The sequence below is a fragment of the Coregonus lavaretus genome, assembly GCF_964263955.1.
Source record: "Coregonus lavaretus genome assembly, chromosome: 4".
NCBI lineage: Eukaryota > Metazoa > Chordata > Actinopteri > Salmoniformes > Salmonidae > Coregonus > Coregonus lavaretus.
The window spans coordinates 66,303,102-66,320,092 of NC_139991.1; the positions used below are offsets into that span (position 1 = coordinate 66,303,102).

At 50.2% G+C, this 16,991-nt stretch overlaps 1 protein-coding gene across 1 annotated transcript in view; it reads left to right on the plus strand.

Annotated features, from left to right (window-relative positions):
- The window catches only part of garnl3 (GTPase activating Rap/RanGAP domain like 3), a gene marked incomplete at its 5' end in the record, with an annotated part of 174,640 nt that overhangs the window by 111,068 nt on the left and 46,581 nt on the right, over positions 1-16,991 (plus strand). Inside the window, 3 exon segments of the mRNA XM_084159340.1 lie at positions 5,364-5,472; positions 15,777-15,822; positions 15,983-16,089. Of these exon segments, the coding sequence (XP_084015466.1) occupies positions 5,364-5,472; positions 15,777-15,822; positions 15,983-16,089 (262 nt within the window).

Sequence of the window (16,991 nt, forward strand, 5' to 3'; positions counted from 1 at the left end):
GACCCTTTGCTATGAGACTCAAAAATTTGCTCAGGTGCATCCTGTTTCCATTGATCATCTTTGAGATGTTTCTACAACTTGATTGGAGTCCACCTTTGGTAAATTCAATTGATTGGACATGATTTGGAAAGACACACACCTGTCTACACTGCTCAAAAAAATTAAGGGAACACTTAAACAACACAATGTAACTCCAAGTCAATCACACTTCTGTGAAATCAAACTGTCCACTTAGGAAGCAACACTGATTGACAATACATTTCACATGCTGTTGTGCAAATGGAATAGACAACAGGTGGAAATTATAGGCAATTAGCAAGACACCCCCAATAAAGGAGTGGTTTTGCAGGTGGTGACCACAGACCACTTCTCAGTTCCTATGCTTTCTGGCTGATGTTTTGGTCACTTTTGAATGCTGGCGGTGCTTTCACTCTAGTGGTAGCATGAGACGGAGTCTACAACCCACACAAGTGGCTCAGGTAGTGCAGCTCATCCAGGATGGCACATCAATGCAAGCTGTGGCAAGAAGGTTTGCTGTGTCTGTCAGCGTAGTGTCCAGAGCATGGAGGCGCTACCAGGAGACAGGCCAGTACATCAGGAGACGTGGAGGAGGCTGTAGGAGGGCAACAACCCAGCAGCAGGACCGCTACCTCCGCCTTTGTGCAAGGAGGAGCAGGAGGAGCACTGCCAGAGCCCTGCAAAATGACCTCCAGCAGGCCACAAATGTGCATGTGTCTGCTCAAACGGTCAGAAACAGACTCCATGAGGGTGGTATGAGGGCCCGACGTCCACAGGTGGGGGTTGTGCTTACAGACCAACACCGTGCAGGACGTTTGGCATTTGCCAGAGAACACCAAGATTGGCAAATTCGCCACTGGCACCCTGTGCTCTTCACAGATGAAAGCAGGTTCACACTGAGCACATGTGACAGATGTGACAGAGTCTGGAGACGCCGTGGAGAATGTTCTGCTGCCTGCAACATCCTCCAGCATGACCGGTTTGGCGGTGGGTCAGTCATGGTGTGGGGTGGCATTTCTTTGGGGGGCCGCACAGCCCTCCATGTGCTCGCCAGAGGTAGCCTGACTGCCATTAGGTACCGAGATGAGATCCTCAGACCCCTTGTGAGACCATATGCTGGTGCGGTTGGCCCTGGGTTCCTCCTAATGCAAGACAATGCTAGACCTCATGTGGCTGGAGTGTGTCAGCAGTTCCTGCAAGAGGAAGGCATTGATGCTACGGACTGGCCAGCCCGTTCCCCAGACCTGAATCCAATTGAGCACATCTGGGACATCATGTCTCGCTCCATCCACCAACGCCACGTTGCACCACAGACTGTCCAGGAGTTGGCGGATGCTTTAGTCCAGGTCTGAGAGGAGATCCCTCAGGAGACCATCCGCCATCTCATCAGGAGCATGCCCAGGCATTGTAGGGAGGTCATACAGGCACGTGGAGGCCACACACACTACTGAGCCTCATTTTGACTTGTTTTAAGGACATTACATCAAAGTTGAATCAGCGTGTAGTGTGGTTTTCCACTTTAATTTTGAGGGTGACTCCAAATCCAGACCTCCATGGGTTGATAAATTTGATTTCCATTGATCATTTTTGTGTGATTTTGTTGTCAGCACATTCAACTATGTAAAGAAAAAAGTATTTAATAAGATTATTTCATTCATTCAGATCTAGGATGTGTTGTTTAAGTGTTCCCTTTATTTTTTTGAGCAGTGTATATAAGGTCCCACAGTTGACAGTGCAATTCAGAGCAAAAATCAAGCCATGAGGTCGAAGGAATTGTCCGTAGAGCTCCGAGACAGGATTGTGTTGATCTGGGGAAGGGTATTGCTGCAGAATTGAAGGTCCCCAAGAATGCAGTGGCCTCCATCATTCTTAAATGAAAGAACTTTGGAACCACCAAGACTCTTCCTAGAGCTGGCCGCCCGGCCAAACTGAGCATTCGGGGGAGAAGGGCCTTGTTCAGGGAGGTGACCAAGAACCTGATTGTCACTCTGACAGAGCTCCAGAGTTCCTCTGTGGAGATGGGAGAACCTTTCAGAAGGACAACCATCTCTGCAGCACTCCACCAACCAGGCCTTTATGGTAGAGTGGCCAGACGGAAGCCACTCCTCAGTAAAAGGCACATGACAGCTCGCTTGGAGTTTGCCAAAAGGCACCTAAAGACTCTCAGACCATGAGATCAACATTCTCTGGTCTGATGAAACCAAGATTGAACTCTTTGTCCTGAATGCCAAGCGTCACGTCTGGAGGAAACCTGGCACCATCCTTATGGTGAAGCATGGTGGTGGCAGCATCATGCTGTGGGGATGTTTTTCAGCGGCAGGTACTGGGAGACTAGTAAGGAGGGTCAGTCCTCCAGAGCTACAAGGCTATATCCCTCTCTCTGGGTCAGTCCTCCAGAGCTACAGAGCTATGTCCCTCCCTCTGGGTCAGTCCTCCAGAGCTACAGAGCTATATCCCTCCCTCTGGGTCAGTCCTCCAGAGCTCCAGAGCTATATCCCTCCCTCTGGGTCAGTCGTCCAGAGCTACAGACCTATATCCCTCCCTCTGGGTCAATCCTCCAGAGCTACAGAGCTATATCCCTCCCTCTGGGTCAGTCGTCCAGAGCTACAGACCTATATCCCTCCCTCTGGGTCAATCCTCCAGAGCTACAGAGCTATATCCCTCCCTCTGGGTCAGTCCTCCAGAGCTACAGAGCTATATCCCTCCCTCTGGGTCAGTCCTCCAGAGCTACAGAGCTATATCCCTCCCTCTGGGTCAGTCATCCAGAGCTACAGAGCTATATTCCTCCCTCTGGTCAGTCCTCCAGAGCTACAGAGCTATGTCCCTCCCTCTGGGTCAGTCCTCCAGAGCTACAGAGCTATATCCCTCCCTCTGGGTCAGTCCTCCAGAGCTCCAGAGCTATATCCCTCCCTCTGGGTCAGTCCTCCAGAGCTACATACCTATATCCCTCCCTCTGGGTCAGTCCTCCAGAGCTCCAGAGCTATATCCCTCCCTCTGGGTCAGTCCTCCAGAGCTACAGAGCTATATCCCTCCCTCTGGGTCAGTCCTCCAGAGCTCCAGTGCTATATCCCTCCCTCTGGGTCAGTCCTCCAGAGCTACAGAGCCATATCCCTCCCTCTATGTCAGTCCTCCAGAGCTACAGAGCTATATCCCTCCCTCTGGGTCAGTCCTCCAGAGCTACAGAGCTATATCCCTCCCTCTGGGTCAGTCCTCCAGAGCTACAGACCTATATCCCTCCCTCTGGGTCAGTCCTCCAGAGCTACAGACCTATATCCCTCCCTCTGGGTCAGTTGTGCATTCTTTTCATCATCATCATCATCTTCTTCTTCTCTCTCTCTCTCTTTTCTATTGCTTTGTCCTCCAACCCCTCTCACTCTCTCCCCCATATAACCCTTTCACCCCCTCTCTCGTCTTTCGCTCCCTGACTCTACTTTATCGCTCTCTTTTTATTCTCTCTATTCCCCTCTGCATATCTCACCCTTTCACCCTTCCTTCCTTCCTTCCTTCCTCCCTCCCTCTCACTCCCTCCCTCTTTCTTTCCCTCTATCTCTCTTTCTCTCTTTCTCTCTCTCCCTCTCCATCTCTGTCTATCTCTCTCTCCCTCTCCATTTCTCCTCTATCTATCTATCTATCTATCTATCTATCTATCTATCTATCTATCTATCTATCTATCTATCTATCTATCTATCTATCTATCTATCTATCTATCTATCTATCTATCTATCTATCTATCTATCTATCTATCTATCTATCTATCTATTCTCTCTCTCTCTCTCTCTCTCTCTCTCTCTCTCTCTCTCTCTCTCTCTCTCTCTCTCTCTCTCTTCTGTATCAGATTGCTAACCTCCAGTTACTCTTACTATCTAGCGTACTGAATGGTGTTAAGTCATATCCGAGATACACCAGCCTTTCAGTTAGTCTTTCATCTGTTCAAGGTCAGAGTTGTTGAGATGCCGAGGAAATAGGAAGTACTCTCTAGTCCTTGGTCTTTCAATCTCCATTCACTCACTCAAGAGGAAAAAAGCATACACTCACATGCACGCAAAACACACACACACACACACACACGCATACACACACACCTAAACGCCACTGAGTCAGACAAGTTACTTAAATTGAAACATTTTCTCATCGAATAAGAAACAAAGTATTGACATTCTCCACTACAACATTTGTACCTTACGACCTAAATGCCTCTTAGTGTCTTTGTGTCAGACAATGCTACCACTTGCTACTGCGTGGAGTGTGTGTGACTGGTGTGTGTGTGTGTGTGTGTGTGTGTGTGTGTGTGTGTGTGTGTGTGTGTGTGTGTGAACCCTGTCAGCAAAAGCCAATATCTGTGGGTGGGATATGGAAGGGAAGAGAGGCTGGATGAGAGGGTTACAAACATTCATAATTGGATTCCATCTAAAACATATTCCAAAGTCCTAATGAATACAAACGTATTCTCCTCACAAGCCTGTACGTGTGTGTGTGTGTGTTCTCTGCCTTCCTAAGGGAAAATATCCATTCATATCATCAACAAACTCAATTCCTTTAATTGGATGGTATTTAACATTGGATGTAGTCCCACTCTGCACCATGGGGCAGGCTTCTGCTAAACTAGCCAGGGGGAAATGTGCGCGCGCGCGTGTGTGTGTGTGTGTGTGTGTGCGTGCGTATGAACGTATGACTGTAAGTCACTGGATAAAAGCGTCAGCTAAATGGCATATATTATTATTATTATTGTGTGTGTGTTTGCGTATGTGTGTGTGTGTGTGTGTGCGTATGAACGCATGACTGTGTACATGCGTGTGTTTGTCAGCCTCTGAAGTTGAAGATGAAAGTGGTGTAATTTCCATAGCTTGCTAATGAGCTTATAGGGTAGTGGAATAATATCAGCTCTTTGACTCTGAGAATGACCCATTGAATGGTGCTGCACTGTTCACATACACACGCCCACAAACGCACACACTCTCTCTCACTCATAACACATACATTATCCTAGCTAACAAAAAATCACTGTTGTGTATTTATTTTGATTGTTCGTGTCAACCTTTCGTCATTAAATATTATTCTAATAATGAATGGAAGCTCTGAAATTATATTTGAGATGCTCATAAAACAGGCATTAATATATTAGGCCAGAAATAAACTGTCTTGTCTGACAACTAGATATAATTCAGCACTTATTTAACTTGATTATTGTGTGACGTTTCTCATTGTCTCCTCTTTTCTCTCTCTCTCTCTCTCTCTCTCTCACTCTCTCTCCTCTTCTCTCTCTCTCTCTCTCTCTCTCTCTCTCTCTCTCTCTCTTTCTCTCTCTCTCTCTTCTTCTCTCTCTTTCTCTCTCTCTCGCTCTTCAGGTGGAGAGGAAAAGACACATTGGGAATGACATCGTCACCATAGTGTTCCAGGAGGGAGAGGATGCGTCTCCGTCATTTAAACCCTCCATGATCCGATCCCATTTCACACGTATCCTTCCTTTGTGGCCAAACAAGCACAACCAGGAAATGGTCATCCCTGACCTTCACAATACAATGGACATTATCACCTGTATACCGTGCCAGTGTCTATAAGCTATGCAAGGCGAAAGTAAACAACATAGCGATTTCTTTTACCATCTGCGTGCATGAAAAGTTGTGACCGGATATACTTTTTGCAGGCGCAACCTGTTAAATTAGGAATAATCAGTGGCGATTTTAGCATGTAAATCTTGGTGGGCCAAACTCCCAATTTCAGCACCATGGAGTGAATCCTTACCACCGCTACACCTGGCTATCAGCGGAGCCTTGTCTGGCTGCGATACAGTTCATTCAGCCTCATTGTCAAGGTTGTTGTAAGTGGGTGTGGTGGTGGAATCAGGCGCAGGACGCAGAAGTATAGTTCCAAAGACTTTAGTGAAATCTCTAACCGTGCAAGCACTAAATAGCCCGAAGGCGAAACTCCGCGCGCAGGCGAAACAAAACGTGCGCACAAACAGGTGCGACAAAACTCTCCAAACTATGGAGGACAGCTCTACCGAGCAAATAGTCAATACATCCAACAACAAAGCACGACAGTGAAAACAATCACACACAACACCTGACAAACACAACGAGAACTAAATAGGACACTAATGACACTAAATGATAACAGGTGTGACAACAATCAGACAAAAGCAAACGAACATAGAAACATGCAACGGTGGCAGCTAGTATTCCGGAGACGACGAACGCCGAAGCCTGCCCGAGCAAGGAAGAGAGGCAGCCTCGGCCGAAACCGTGACAGTACCCCCCCCTTGACGCGCGGCTCCAGACGTGCGCCGACTCCGGCCTCGGGGACGACCAGGAGGACGCGGAGCAGGATGCGTCGGGTGCCCACGATGGAATTCCGTCAGGAGAGACGGGTCCAAAATGTCTCTCCTCGGCACCCAGCACCGTTCCTCCGGGCCGTACCCCTCCCACTCCACTAGATATTGGAGACCCCCCATCCGACGTCTCGAATCCAAGATGGACCGCACAGAGTACGCCGGTGCCCCCTCGATGTCCAATGGGGGCGGAGGAGTCTCCCTGTGTCACGAACGTCTTGAAGCGAAGTAGACCAAGGCGCAGCGTGAGAAACAAACATGACTTTAATTAGTTAAAGTTTCTAAACAAAACAAAACACGACTCGTGAAGTCCACGGTGACACTGACCGAACACGGAACAAAAACCCACAAACCCAAAGTGAAACACAGACAGTTAAATATGGCTCCCAATCAGAGACAACCAGCAAACAGCTGACACTCGTTGCCTCTGATTGGGAGTCACTCAGTCAAACATAGAAACAGAACACATAGAATGAACACACCCTGGCTCAACATAATGAGTCCCAGAGCCAGGGTGTGACAGTACCCCCCCCCTAAAGGCGCGGACTGCGACCGCGCCTCAACTAAACAAAACAGGGGAGGGCTGGGCGGGCATACCTCCTCGGCGGCGGTTCTGGCTCCGGCCTTGACCACCACCCTCCAATACACCCCCCATAGTGCCCCTGGTCCAGTCTGTCGACTTGCACCCCTGGCTTGGTGCGTGGAGGAGGAACGGGCCTTACCAGGCTGACTTCTCGCACCCCTGGCTTAGTGCGAGTGGCAGGAACAGGCCGGACCGGGCTGGCGACGCGCACCGTAGGTTTGGTGCGAGTGGCAGGAACAGGCCGGGTCGGGCTGGCGACACGCACCGTAGACTTGGTGCGGGTGGCAGGAACAGGCCGGGTCGGGCTGGCGACGCGCACCGTAGACTTGGTGCGGGTGGCAGGAACAGGCCGGACCGGGCTGGCGACGCGCACCGTAGGTTTAGTGCGTGGAGCAGGGACAGGCCGGGCTGGGCTGTCGACGCACACCGTAGGCTTGGTGCGTGGAGCAGGGACAGGCCGGGCTGGGCTGTCGACGCACACCGTAGGCTTGGTGCGTGGAGCAGGGACAGGCCGGGCTGGGCTGTCGACGCACACCGTAGGCTTGGTGCGTGGAGCAGGGACAGGCCGGGCTGGGCTGTCGACGCACACCGTAGGCTTGGTGCGTGGAGCAGGGACAGGCCGGGCTGGGCTGTCGACGCACACCGTAGGCTTGGTGCGTGGAGCAGGGACAGGCCGGGCTGGGCTGTCGACGCACACCGTAGGCTTGGTGCGGGTGGCAGGGACAGGCCGGGCTGGGCTGTCGACGCACACCGTAGGCTTGGTGCGTGGAGCAGGGACAGGCCGAACCGGGCTGTGGAGACGGATAGGAGGCCTGGAGTGAATAGCGGCCACCACCCGTCCTGGCTGAATGCCTACCCTCACACACTCTGTGTGAGGCATCCACACAGGACGTACAGGGCGGTGTACCCCTGGCCTGGTGGCCTTCTGGATCCGCCCCCTTTTCTCCTCCGTCAGCCCCGTCGTCCATGCCGTGTGCCCCCCCCTAAAAATTTTCTGGGGTTGCCTCACGACCGTCCGACGACGACCCTGATCACGCCGTAGCTCCTCTCTACGGCGCGCCTCCACCGTCTCACTCCATGGCCGGCGATCCATCCCGGCCAGGATTTCCTCCCAGGTCCAGGACCCCTGCCCGTCCAAGATCTGCTCCCACGTCCAGGCTGCCTGCTCCTGGACACGCTGCTTGGTCTTGGTATGGTGGGTTTTTCTGTCACGAACGTCTTGAAGCGAAGTAGACCAAGGCGCAGCGTGAGAAACAAACATGACTTTAATTAGTTAAAGTTTCTAAACAAAACAAAACACGACTCGTGAAGTCCACGGTGACACTGACCGAACACGGAACAAAAACCCACAAACCCAAAGTGAAACACAGACAGTTAAATATGGCTCCCAATCAGAGACAACCAGCAAACAGCTGACACTCGTTGCCTCTGATTGGGAGTCACTCAGTCAAACATAGAAACAGAACACATAGAATGAACACACCCTGGCTCAACATAATGAGTCCCAGAGCCAGGGTGTGACACCCTGATCTCACTTTCTTGGAGTGGGCCAGCTACCACCGGCCTGAGAAGAGACACATGGAACGAGGGGTTAATACTTTTATACTCCACAGGCAGTTGTAATTTGTAACACACCTCGTTCAACCTTCTCAGGACTTTAAATGGCCCTACAAACCGCCGACCCAGTTTCCGACAGGGCAGGCGGAGGGGCAGGTTTCTGGTAGAGAGCCAGACTCGATCACCAGGTGCGTACACCGGTCCCTCACTGCGGTGGCGATCGGCACTCGCCTTATGACGACGGATGGCCCGCTGCAGGTGGACGTGTGCAGCGTTCCATGTCTCCTCCGAGCGCCGCACCCACTCATCCACCGCAGGAGCCTCGATCTGGCTCTGCTGCCAAGGTGCCAGAACCGGCTGGTAACCTAACACACATTGGAAAGGGGTTAGGTTAGTGGAGGAATGGCGTAGGGAATTCTGGGCCATTTCGGCCCAGGGAACGTACCTTGCCCACTCCTCCGGCCGGTCCTGGCAGTATGTTCTAAGAAACCTACCCACATCCTGGTTCACACGTTCCACCTGCCCATTACTCTCCGGGTGGTAACCCGAGGTGAGGCTCACCGAGACCCCCAACCGCTCCATAAAAGCTCTCCAGACTCTGGAGGTAAATTGGGGACCTCGATCAGACACAATATCCTCGGGTACCCCGTAGTGCCGGAACACATGGGTGAATAGTGCTTCGGCAGTTTGCAGGGCCGTAGGAAGGCCCGGCATGGGGAGCAAACGACAGGCCTTAGAAAACCGGTCCACAACGACCAGTATAGTGGTATTCCCCTGTGAAGGAGGAAGGTCAGTGAGGAAATCCACCGAGAGGTGAGACCATGGTCGTTGTGGAACGGGCAGGGGTAGTAACTTACCCCTAGGCAGATGTCTAGGCGCCTTACACTGGGCGCACACCGAGCAGGAGGAAACATAAACCCTCACATCCCTCGCCAACGTGGGCCACCAGTACTTGGCACTAAGACAGTGCACTGTCCGGCCGATACCAGGGTGTCCAGAGGAGGGTGACGTGTGAGCCCAATAGATCAATCGATCCCGAACCTCGAGCGGAACGTACTTCCGACCCTCCGGACATTGAGGTGGACTAGGGTCGGTGCGTAACGCTCGCTCGAGTTCAGCATCGACCTCCCACACTACCGGTGCCACCAGACAAGACTCCGGCAGTATGGGAGTGGGCTCCACGGACCTCTCCTCCGTGTCATACCGCCGAGACAGTGCGTCTGCCTTACCATTCTGTGACCCAGGGATGTATGTGATCTTAAATGTGAACCGAGTCAAAAACATATTCCACCTCGCCTGGCGAGGGTTCAGCCTCCTCGCTGCCCGGATGTACTCCAGGTTACGGTGGTCCGTCAAAATGAGGAAAGGGTGTTGAGCCCCCTCAAGCCAGTGCCTCCACACCTTTAGGGCCTGTACCACGGCTAACAGCTCCCTGTCCCCTACGTCATAGTTTCGCTCCGCCGGACTGAGCTTCTTGGAATAAAAAGCACAGGGGCGGAGTTTAGGTGGCGCGCCGGACCGTTGCGAAAGCACGGCTCCTATACCGGCCTCTGACGCGTCCACCTCTACCTGAAATGGCAAAGAGGGATCCGGATGCGTCAGCACCGGGGCCGAGGTAAACAGGTCCTTCAACCTCCCAAACGCCCTGTCCGCCTCGGCTGACCACTGCAGACGCACCGGACCCCCCTTCAAAAGAGACGTTATGGGAGCTGCCACCTGTCCAAAACCCCGGATAAACCTCCGGTAGTAATTCGCAAACCCCAAGAACTGCTGCACCTCCTTCACAGTGGTTGGCGTTTGCCAATTACGCACGGCCGACACCCGGTCTACCTCCATCTTCACCCCTGACGCAGACAACTGATAACCCAAAAAGGAGACCGACTCCTGGAAAAACAGACACTTCTCTGCCTTGACATACAGGTCGTGCTCCAACAGCCTCCGCAACACTCTGCGCACCAGGGCCACATGCTCAACTCGGGTAGGCGAGTACACGAGAATGTCATCTATGTACACGACCACCCCCTGCCCCTGCATGTCCCTGAAGATCTCATCAATGAATGATTGGAAAACTGAAGGAGCGTTCATCAACCCGTATGGCATGACAAGATACTCGTAATGGCCCGAGGTGGTACTAAAGGCTGTCTTCCATTCATCGCCCTCCCTAATGCGCACCAAGTTGTACGCGCTCCTGAGATCTAATTTAGTGAAGAAACGCGCCCCGTGCAATGACTCCGTCATGGTCGCAATCAGCGGGAGTGGATAACTGTACTTCACCGTGATCTGATTGAGACCACGGTAATCAATGCACGGGCGTAATCCTCCATCCTTTTTCTTCACAAAAAAGAAACTTGAGGACGCAGGGGAAGTGGAAGGCCGTATGTATCCTTGTCTCAGAGATTCGTCCATGTAAGTCTCCATAGCTTTCTTCTCCTCCTGAGACAGAGGATACACATGGCTCCGTGGGAGCGCAGCTCCTGCCTGGAGGTCTATCGCACAATCTCCCTGCCTATGGGGCGGCAACTGCGTCGCCCTCGACTTACTAAACGCAATAGCCAAATCCCCATACTCAGGGGGAACGTGCAATGCGGGCACCTGGTTTGGACTCTCCACCGAGGTAGCCCCTACGGAAACGCCTAAACATCGACCCACACACTGAGCAGACCACTCCATCAGAGCTCTCTCCTGCCACGAAATAGTCGGGTTATGGGTACTCAACCAGGGCATGCCCAGCACCACCGGATACGCAGGCGAGTCGATCAGAAATAGCTGGATCATCTCCTGATGACCCCCCTGCGCACACATCCTAAGTGGCGCTGTAACCTCCCTGATCAGGCCCGCACCCAACGGACGGCTATCTAGGGCATGAACGGGGAAAGGAACGTCAACAGGTAGAAGAGGAATCCCTAAGGCTAAACAAAATTGCTTATCAACAAAATTCCCAGCCGCGCCTGAATCTGCCAGCGCCTTATGCTGGGAATGAGGTGCTACCTGTGGAAAACGCACAGGTATACAAAAGTGTGCAACAGAGAGCTCTGGGTGAGTGGGGCGCCTACTCACCTGGAAGGACTCCCCAGTGCGGGACCTGTCGTCTTCCCCCCTAGGAGGCCATCCCCAGCACCTAGCCGCGGTGTGTCCTCCCCGACCACAGTTGGTGCAGGAGATGGACCCCCTCGTATTCCGACCCCTCCTCTCTCTAGCGCCAGCGCCACCGAGCTCCATGGGGCACGGCTCGGAAGCGCCGGAGGGTGAAATGGACGGACCCCCCTCGGGACGTCCGCGGGTAGCTAGCAGGGTATCCAGCCTGATGGACATGTCGACCAACTGGTCGAACGAGAGACTGGTGTCCCTACAGGCCAGCTCCCTACGGACGTCCTCACGTAGACTACATCGATAGTGATCGATGAGGGCCCGCTCATTCCACCCTGCAATCGCCGCTAGAGTGCGGAATTCTAAGGCGAACTCCTGGGCACTCCTCCTCCCCTGCCGGAGGCCGAACAGACGCTCCCCCGCCGCTTTCCCCTCCCTGAAGCGGCGGGAGAACTCGGCGGGAGAACTCGTCGTAGGTGATGGTGTTAGCGTCTATTCTCCTCCACTCTGCGTTGGCCCATTCCAACGCTTTACCGGAAAGGCAGGAGATCAGGGCGGACACGCTCTCGTGCCCCGAGGGCGCCGGGTGCACGGTGGCCAGGTAAAGCTCCACCTGGAGAAGGAATCCCTGACACCCGGCAGCGGTCCCATCGTAGGCCCTCGGGAGCGAGAGTCGAACTCCTCTGGGTTCCGGAGCGGGAAGAGGCTGACTTGCCGATGGCGCGGGCAGGGACGATGGTAGTGGAGGTGTCCCTCGGGTCTCCCAGCCTCTGATGGTGGTGATCACCTCCTGCAGTGCGGACCCCATCCGCAGGATCTGGTCATCTTGCTGGCGGACCCTGTCCTCCAGCGTCGCCTGCGCTGCTTCGGCTCCTGCTGATTCCATTTATCGGTGTGTGATTCTGTCAAGGTTGTTGTAAGTGGGTGTGGTGGTGGAATCAGGCGCAGGACGCAGAAGTATAGTTCCAAAGACTTTAGTGAAATCTCTAACCGTGCAAGCACTAAATAGCCCGAAGGCGAAACTCTGCGCGCAGGCGAAACAAAACGTGCGCACAAACAGGTGCGACAAAACTCTCCAAACTATGGAGGACAGCTCTACCGAGCAAATAGTCAATACATCCAACAACAAAGCACGACAGTGAAAACAATCACACACAACACCTGACAAACACAACGAGAACTAAATAGGACACTAATGACACTAAATGATAACAGGTGTGACAACAATCAGACAAAAGCAAACGAACATAGAAACATGCAACGGTGGCAGCTAGTATTCCGGAGACGACGAACACCGAAGCCTGCCCGAGCAAGGAAGAGAGGCAGCCTCGGCCGAAACCGTGACACTCATTTACTGCCTTCTTAAAAAACATAGCTGATATGGCTGACTTGCTTAAACAAATGTGGTTTCTACTGACAGTTGAGATGTACAAACTATGGCATAAGGGAACAATATCGATTAAGACATTAATGAGCGAGCTAAGACGGACGTAGCCAATATAACTATTTGTTTAGCGACAGAATTCAGAACATGGGCCGTTCTTACAGTATTCTCCATGTACACCAAGTCAGAACCATAGGATAAATAAAGGGGGCATATACTGTAAGTAGACAATGAAAGCTCTTACAATATTTGATGATTACATTTCTCTAAAACAGGCTATAGGCTACATGTGCACCATCAAGTCAGAACAGTAGGCTACGTTATGAGTGGGAAAGGGACCAAATTATTAGGGTGAAGCACATGGGCTACTAACAGCTTACCACACAACATACACTTAGTATTACTTTCTTAGCTACAGTATACAGTGAGGGAAAAAAGTATTTGATCCCCTGCTGATTTTGTATGTTTGCCCACTGACAAAGACATGATCAGTCTATAATTTTAATGGTAGGTTTATTTGAACAGTGAGAGACAGAATAACAACAAAAAAATCCAGAAAAACGCATGTCAAAAATGTTATAAATAGATTTGCATTTTAATGAGGGAAATAAGTATTTGACCCCTCTGCAAAACATGACTTAGTACTTGGTGGCAAAACCCTTGTTGGCAATCACAGAGGTCAGACGTTTCTTTTAGTTGGCCACCAGGTTTACACACATCTCAGGAGGGATTTTGTCCCACTCCTCTTTGCAGATCTTCTCCAAGTCATTAAGGTTTTGAGGCTGACATTTGGCGACTCAAACCTTCAGCTCCCTCCACAGATTTGCTAGGCCACTCCAGGACCTTAATGTGCTTCTTCTTGAGCCACTCCTTTGTTGCCTTTGCCGTGTGTTTTGGGTTATTGTCATGCTGGAATACCCATCCACGACCCATTTTCAATGCCCTGGCTGAGGGAAGGAGGTTCTCACCCAAGATTTGACGGTACATGGCCCCGTCCATCGTCCCTTTGATGCAGTGAAGTTGTCCTGTCCCCTTAGCAGAAAAACACCCCCAAAGCATAATGTTTCCACCTCCATGTTTGACGGTGGGGATGGTGTTCTTGGGGTCATAGGCAGCATTCCTCCTCCTCCAAACACGGTGAGTTGAGTTGATGCCAAAGAGCTCGATTTTGGTCTCATCTGACCACAACACTTTCACCCAGTTCTCCTCTGAATCATTCAGATGTTCATTGGCAAACTTCAGACGGGCCTGTATATGTGCTTTCTTGAGCAGGGGGACCTTGCGGGCGCTGCAGGATTTCAGTCCTTCACGGCGTAGTGTGTTACCAATTGTTTTCTTGGTGACTATGGTCCCAGCTGCCTTGAGATCATTGACAAGATCCTCCCGTGTAGTTCTGGGCTGATTCCTCACCGTTCTCATGATCATTGCAACTCCACGAGGTGAGATCTTGCATGGAGCCCCAGGCCGAGGGAGATTGACAGTTATTTTGTGTTTCTTCCATTTGCGAATAATCGCACCAACTGTTGTCACCTTCTCACCAAGCTGCTTGGGGATGGTCTTGTAGCCCATTCCAGCCTTGTGTAGGTCTACAATATTGTCCCTGACATCCTTGGAGAGCTCTTTGGTCTTGGCCATGGTGGAGAGTTTGGAATCTGATTGATTGATTGCTTCTGTGGACAGGTGTCTTTTATACAGGTAACAAGCTGAGATTAGGAGCACTCCCTTTAAGAGTGTGCTCCTAATCTCAGCTCATTACCTGTATAAAAGATACCTGGGAGCCAAAAATCTTTCTGATTGAGAAGGGGGTCAAATACTTATTTCCCTCATTAAAATGCAAATCTATTTATAACATTTTTGACATGCGTTTTTCTGGATTTTTTTGTTGTTATTCTGTCTCTCACTGTTCAAATAAACCTACCATTAAAATTATAGACTGATCATTTCTTTGTCAGTGGGCAAACGTACAAAATCAGCAGGGGATCAAATACTTTTTTCCCTCACTGTACATATCTCCCTGGCATATTACATAATTTATGCAGCAGCATATAATACATTTTTGGACTCACCTTGTTGTGCTGTGCTCACTTTAACAGGAAGGTGGCAGGGCCGTCCTTGTGGGTAGATATTGTCATCAAACTTTGTCATCAAAGTCTGGCATTCTCTGGATTTATGGTGCTTTCAAGACAACTGGTAACTCAAAAAAAAACAAGGTTGAAAGAGACCCGAGTTCCCAACTTGGAATTCCGAGTTGGATGACAGTTCAAAACGTATTTTCCCAGACGGAGCTCGTTTTTTTCAGAGTTCCCAGTTGTCTTGAACTCACTGAAGTCTGAGATTTCCCAGTTCCGAGTTTCCAGTTGTTTTGAACGCGGCAGAAGTCACGCTTGATTGACAGCATGGCCAATGTGTGCAACCTTTTCTGGCTGCTCATTCAAGGGTTTTTCTTTATTTTTACTATTTTCTTCATTGTAGAATAATAGTGAAGACATCAAAACTATGAAATAACACATATGGAATCATGTAGTAACCAAAAAAGTGTTAAACAAATCAAAATATATTTTATATTTGAGATTCTTCAAATAGCCACCCTTTGCCTTGATGACAGCTTTGCACACTCTTGGCATTCTCTCAACCAGCTTCATGAGGTAGTCACCTGGAATGCATTTCAATTAACAGGTGTGCCTTCTTAAAAGTTAATTTGTGGAATTTTTGCTAAACAGGTGGGGTATTGCCCCACCTGCCCTAGATGACGGGTCGCCAGTTGGAATCATGTATTGAGTGTATGGGAGTTCATGTTAATTCCTTAATTTTACTGCCAGATATATTTGCATTAGTTAGATACAACAGTCAGAATGACAGTTACAGGTATGTTGGGGTTCAGTTTCATTTTTGTTTCAGGCATGTATTTTATGCAGTGTTTGTGTATTGTATTGTATTGTATTTTATTGTATTGACTTATGACCTCTCTGTGTGTTCCTGTGAGTGTGTAAGTGTGAAAACGATAACAGGGTTTTGTGTGTTCTAGGTTGAAGATTTTCTCTGAGGAAAGTGTGCCATTGTTCGGACCTCCCCTCCCCTCACCACCAGTGTTTACAGATCACCAAGAATTCAGGGACTTTTTGTTAGTCAAACGTAAGACCATGGACTCTCCTAACTGATTACACCTCTTCTGTTTAAACCTCTACGGTTTACACCTCTTCTGTTTAAACCTCTATTATTTACAGTTCTACTGTTTACACCTCTACAGTTACACCTCTACTGTTTACAGCTCTACGGTTTACACTTCTCTTCTGTATGGAATGAGCTTATGCAATGTAAAGTATTACAGTGACGAATTTGTTTAACTTTATCTAAGGTTTATCTTAAACCCTTAATAAGGCCTATGTACGTGTGCTTCACAAATGTTTTAAGCTAATGTCACACATAAAGAGTGAATTTAACAGGTCTGTAGCAGCCCCCACTTTGTATAGGCCTCTATGTAGACATGTGACCAAAATAGTATTTGAGTCAGGTTAGAAGTCCTTGAGGCTGTATAGTTGTAGTTGTAGGCTTTCTTCAAGGCCCACCACAGAGGAAGTTGCCTCACCTATTTCGAGTAATTCCTGTCCTAGAGCGGAAATTCTTGTTTAGGTTCCACCTCGAAAAATGATGCAGGCTGCTAATACATATCAGGAATTGAGGGTGGGAACGTTGTGGGGATTTCCACTTGGAGCAGAGAAATAACAACAAGTAGTATGTGGACACCTGCTCGTCGAACGTCTAATTCCAAAATCTTGGGCATTAATATGGAGTTGGTCCCCCTTTTGCTGCTATAACAGCCTCCACTCTTCTGGGAAGGCTTTCCACTAGATGTTGGAACATTGCTGCGGGGACTTGCTTCCATTCAGCCACAAGAGCATTAGTGAGGTCGGGCGCTGATGTTGGGCAACTAGGCCTGGCTTACAGTCGGCATTCCAATTCATCCCAAAGGTGTTCGATCGGGTTAAGGTCAGGGCTCTGTGCAGGCCAGTCAAGTTCTTCCACAGCAATCTCGA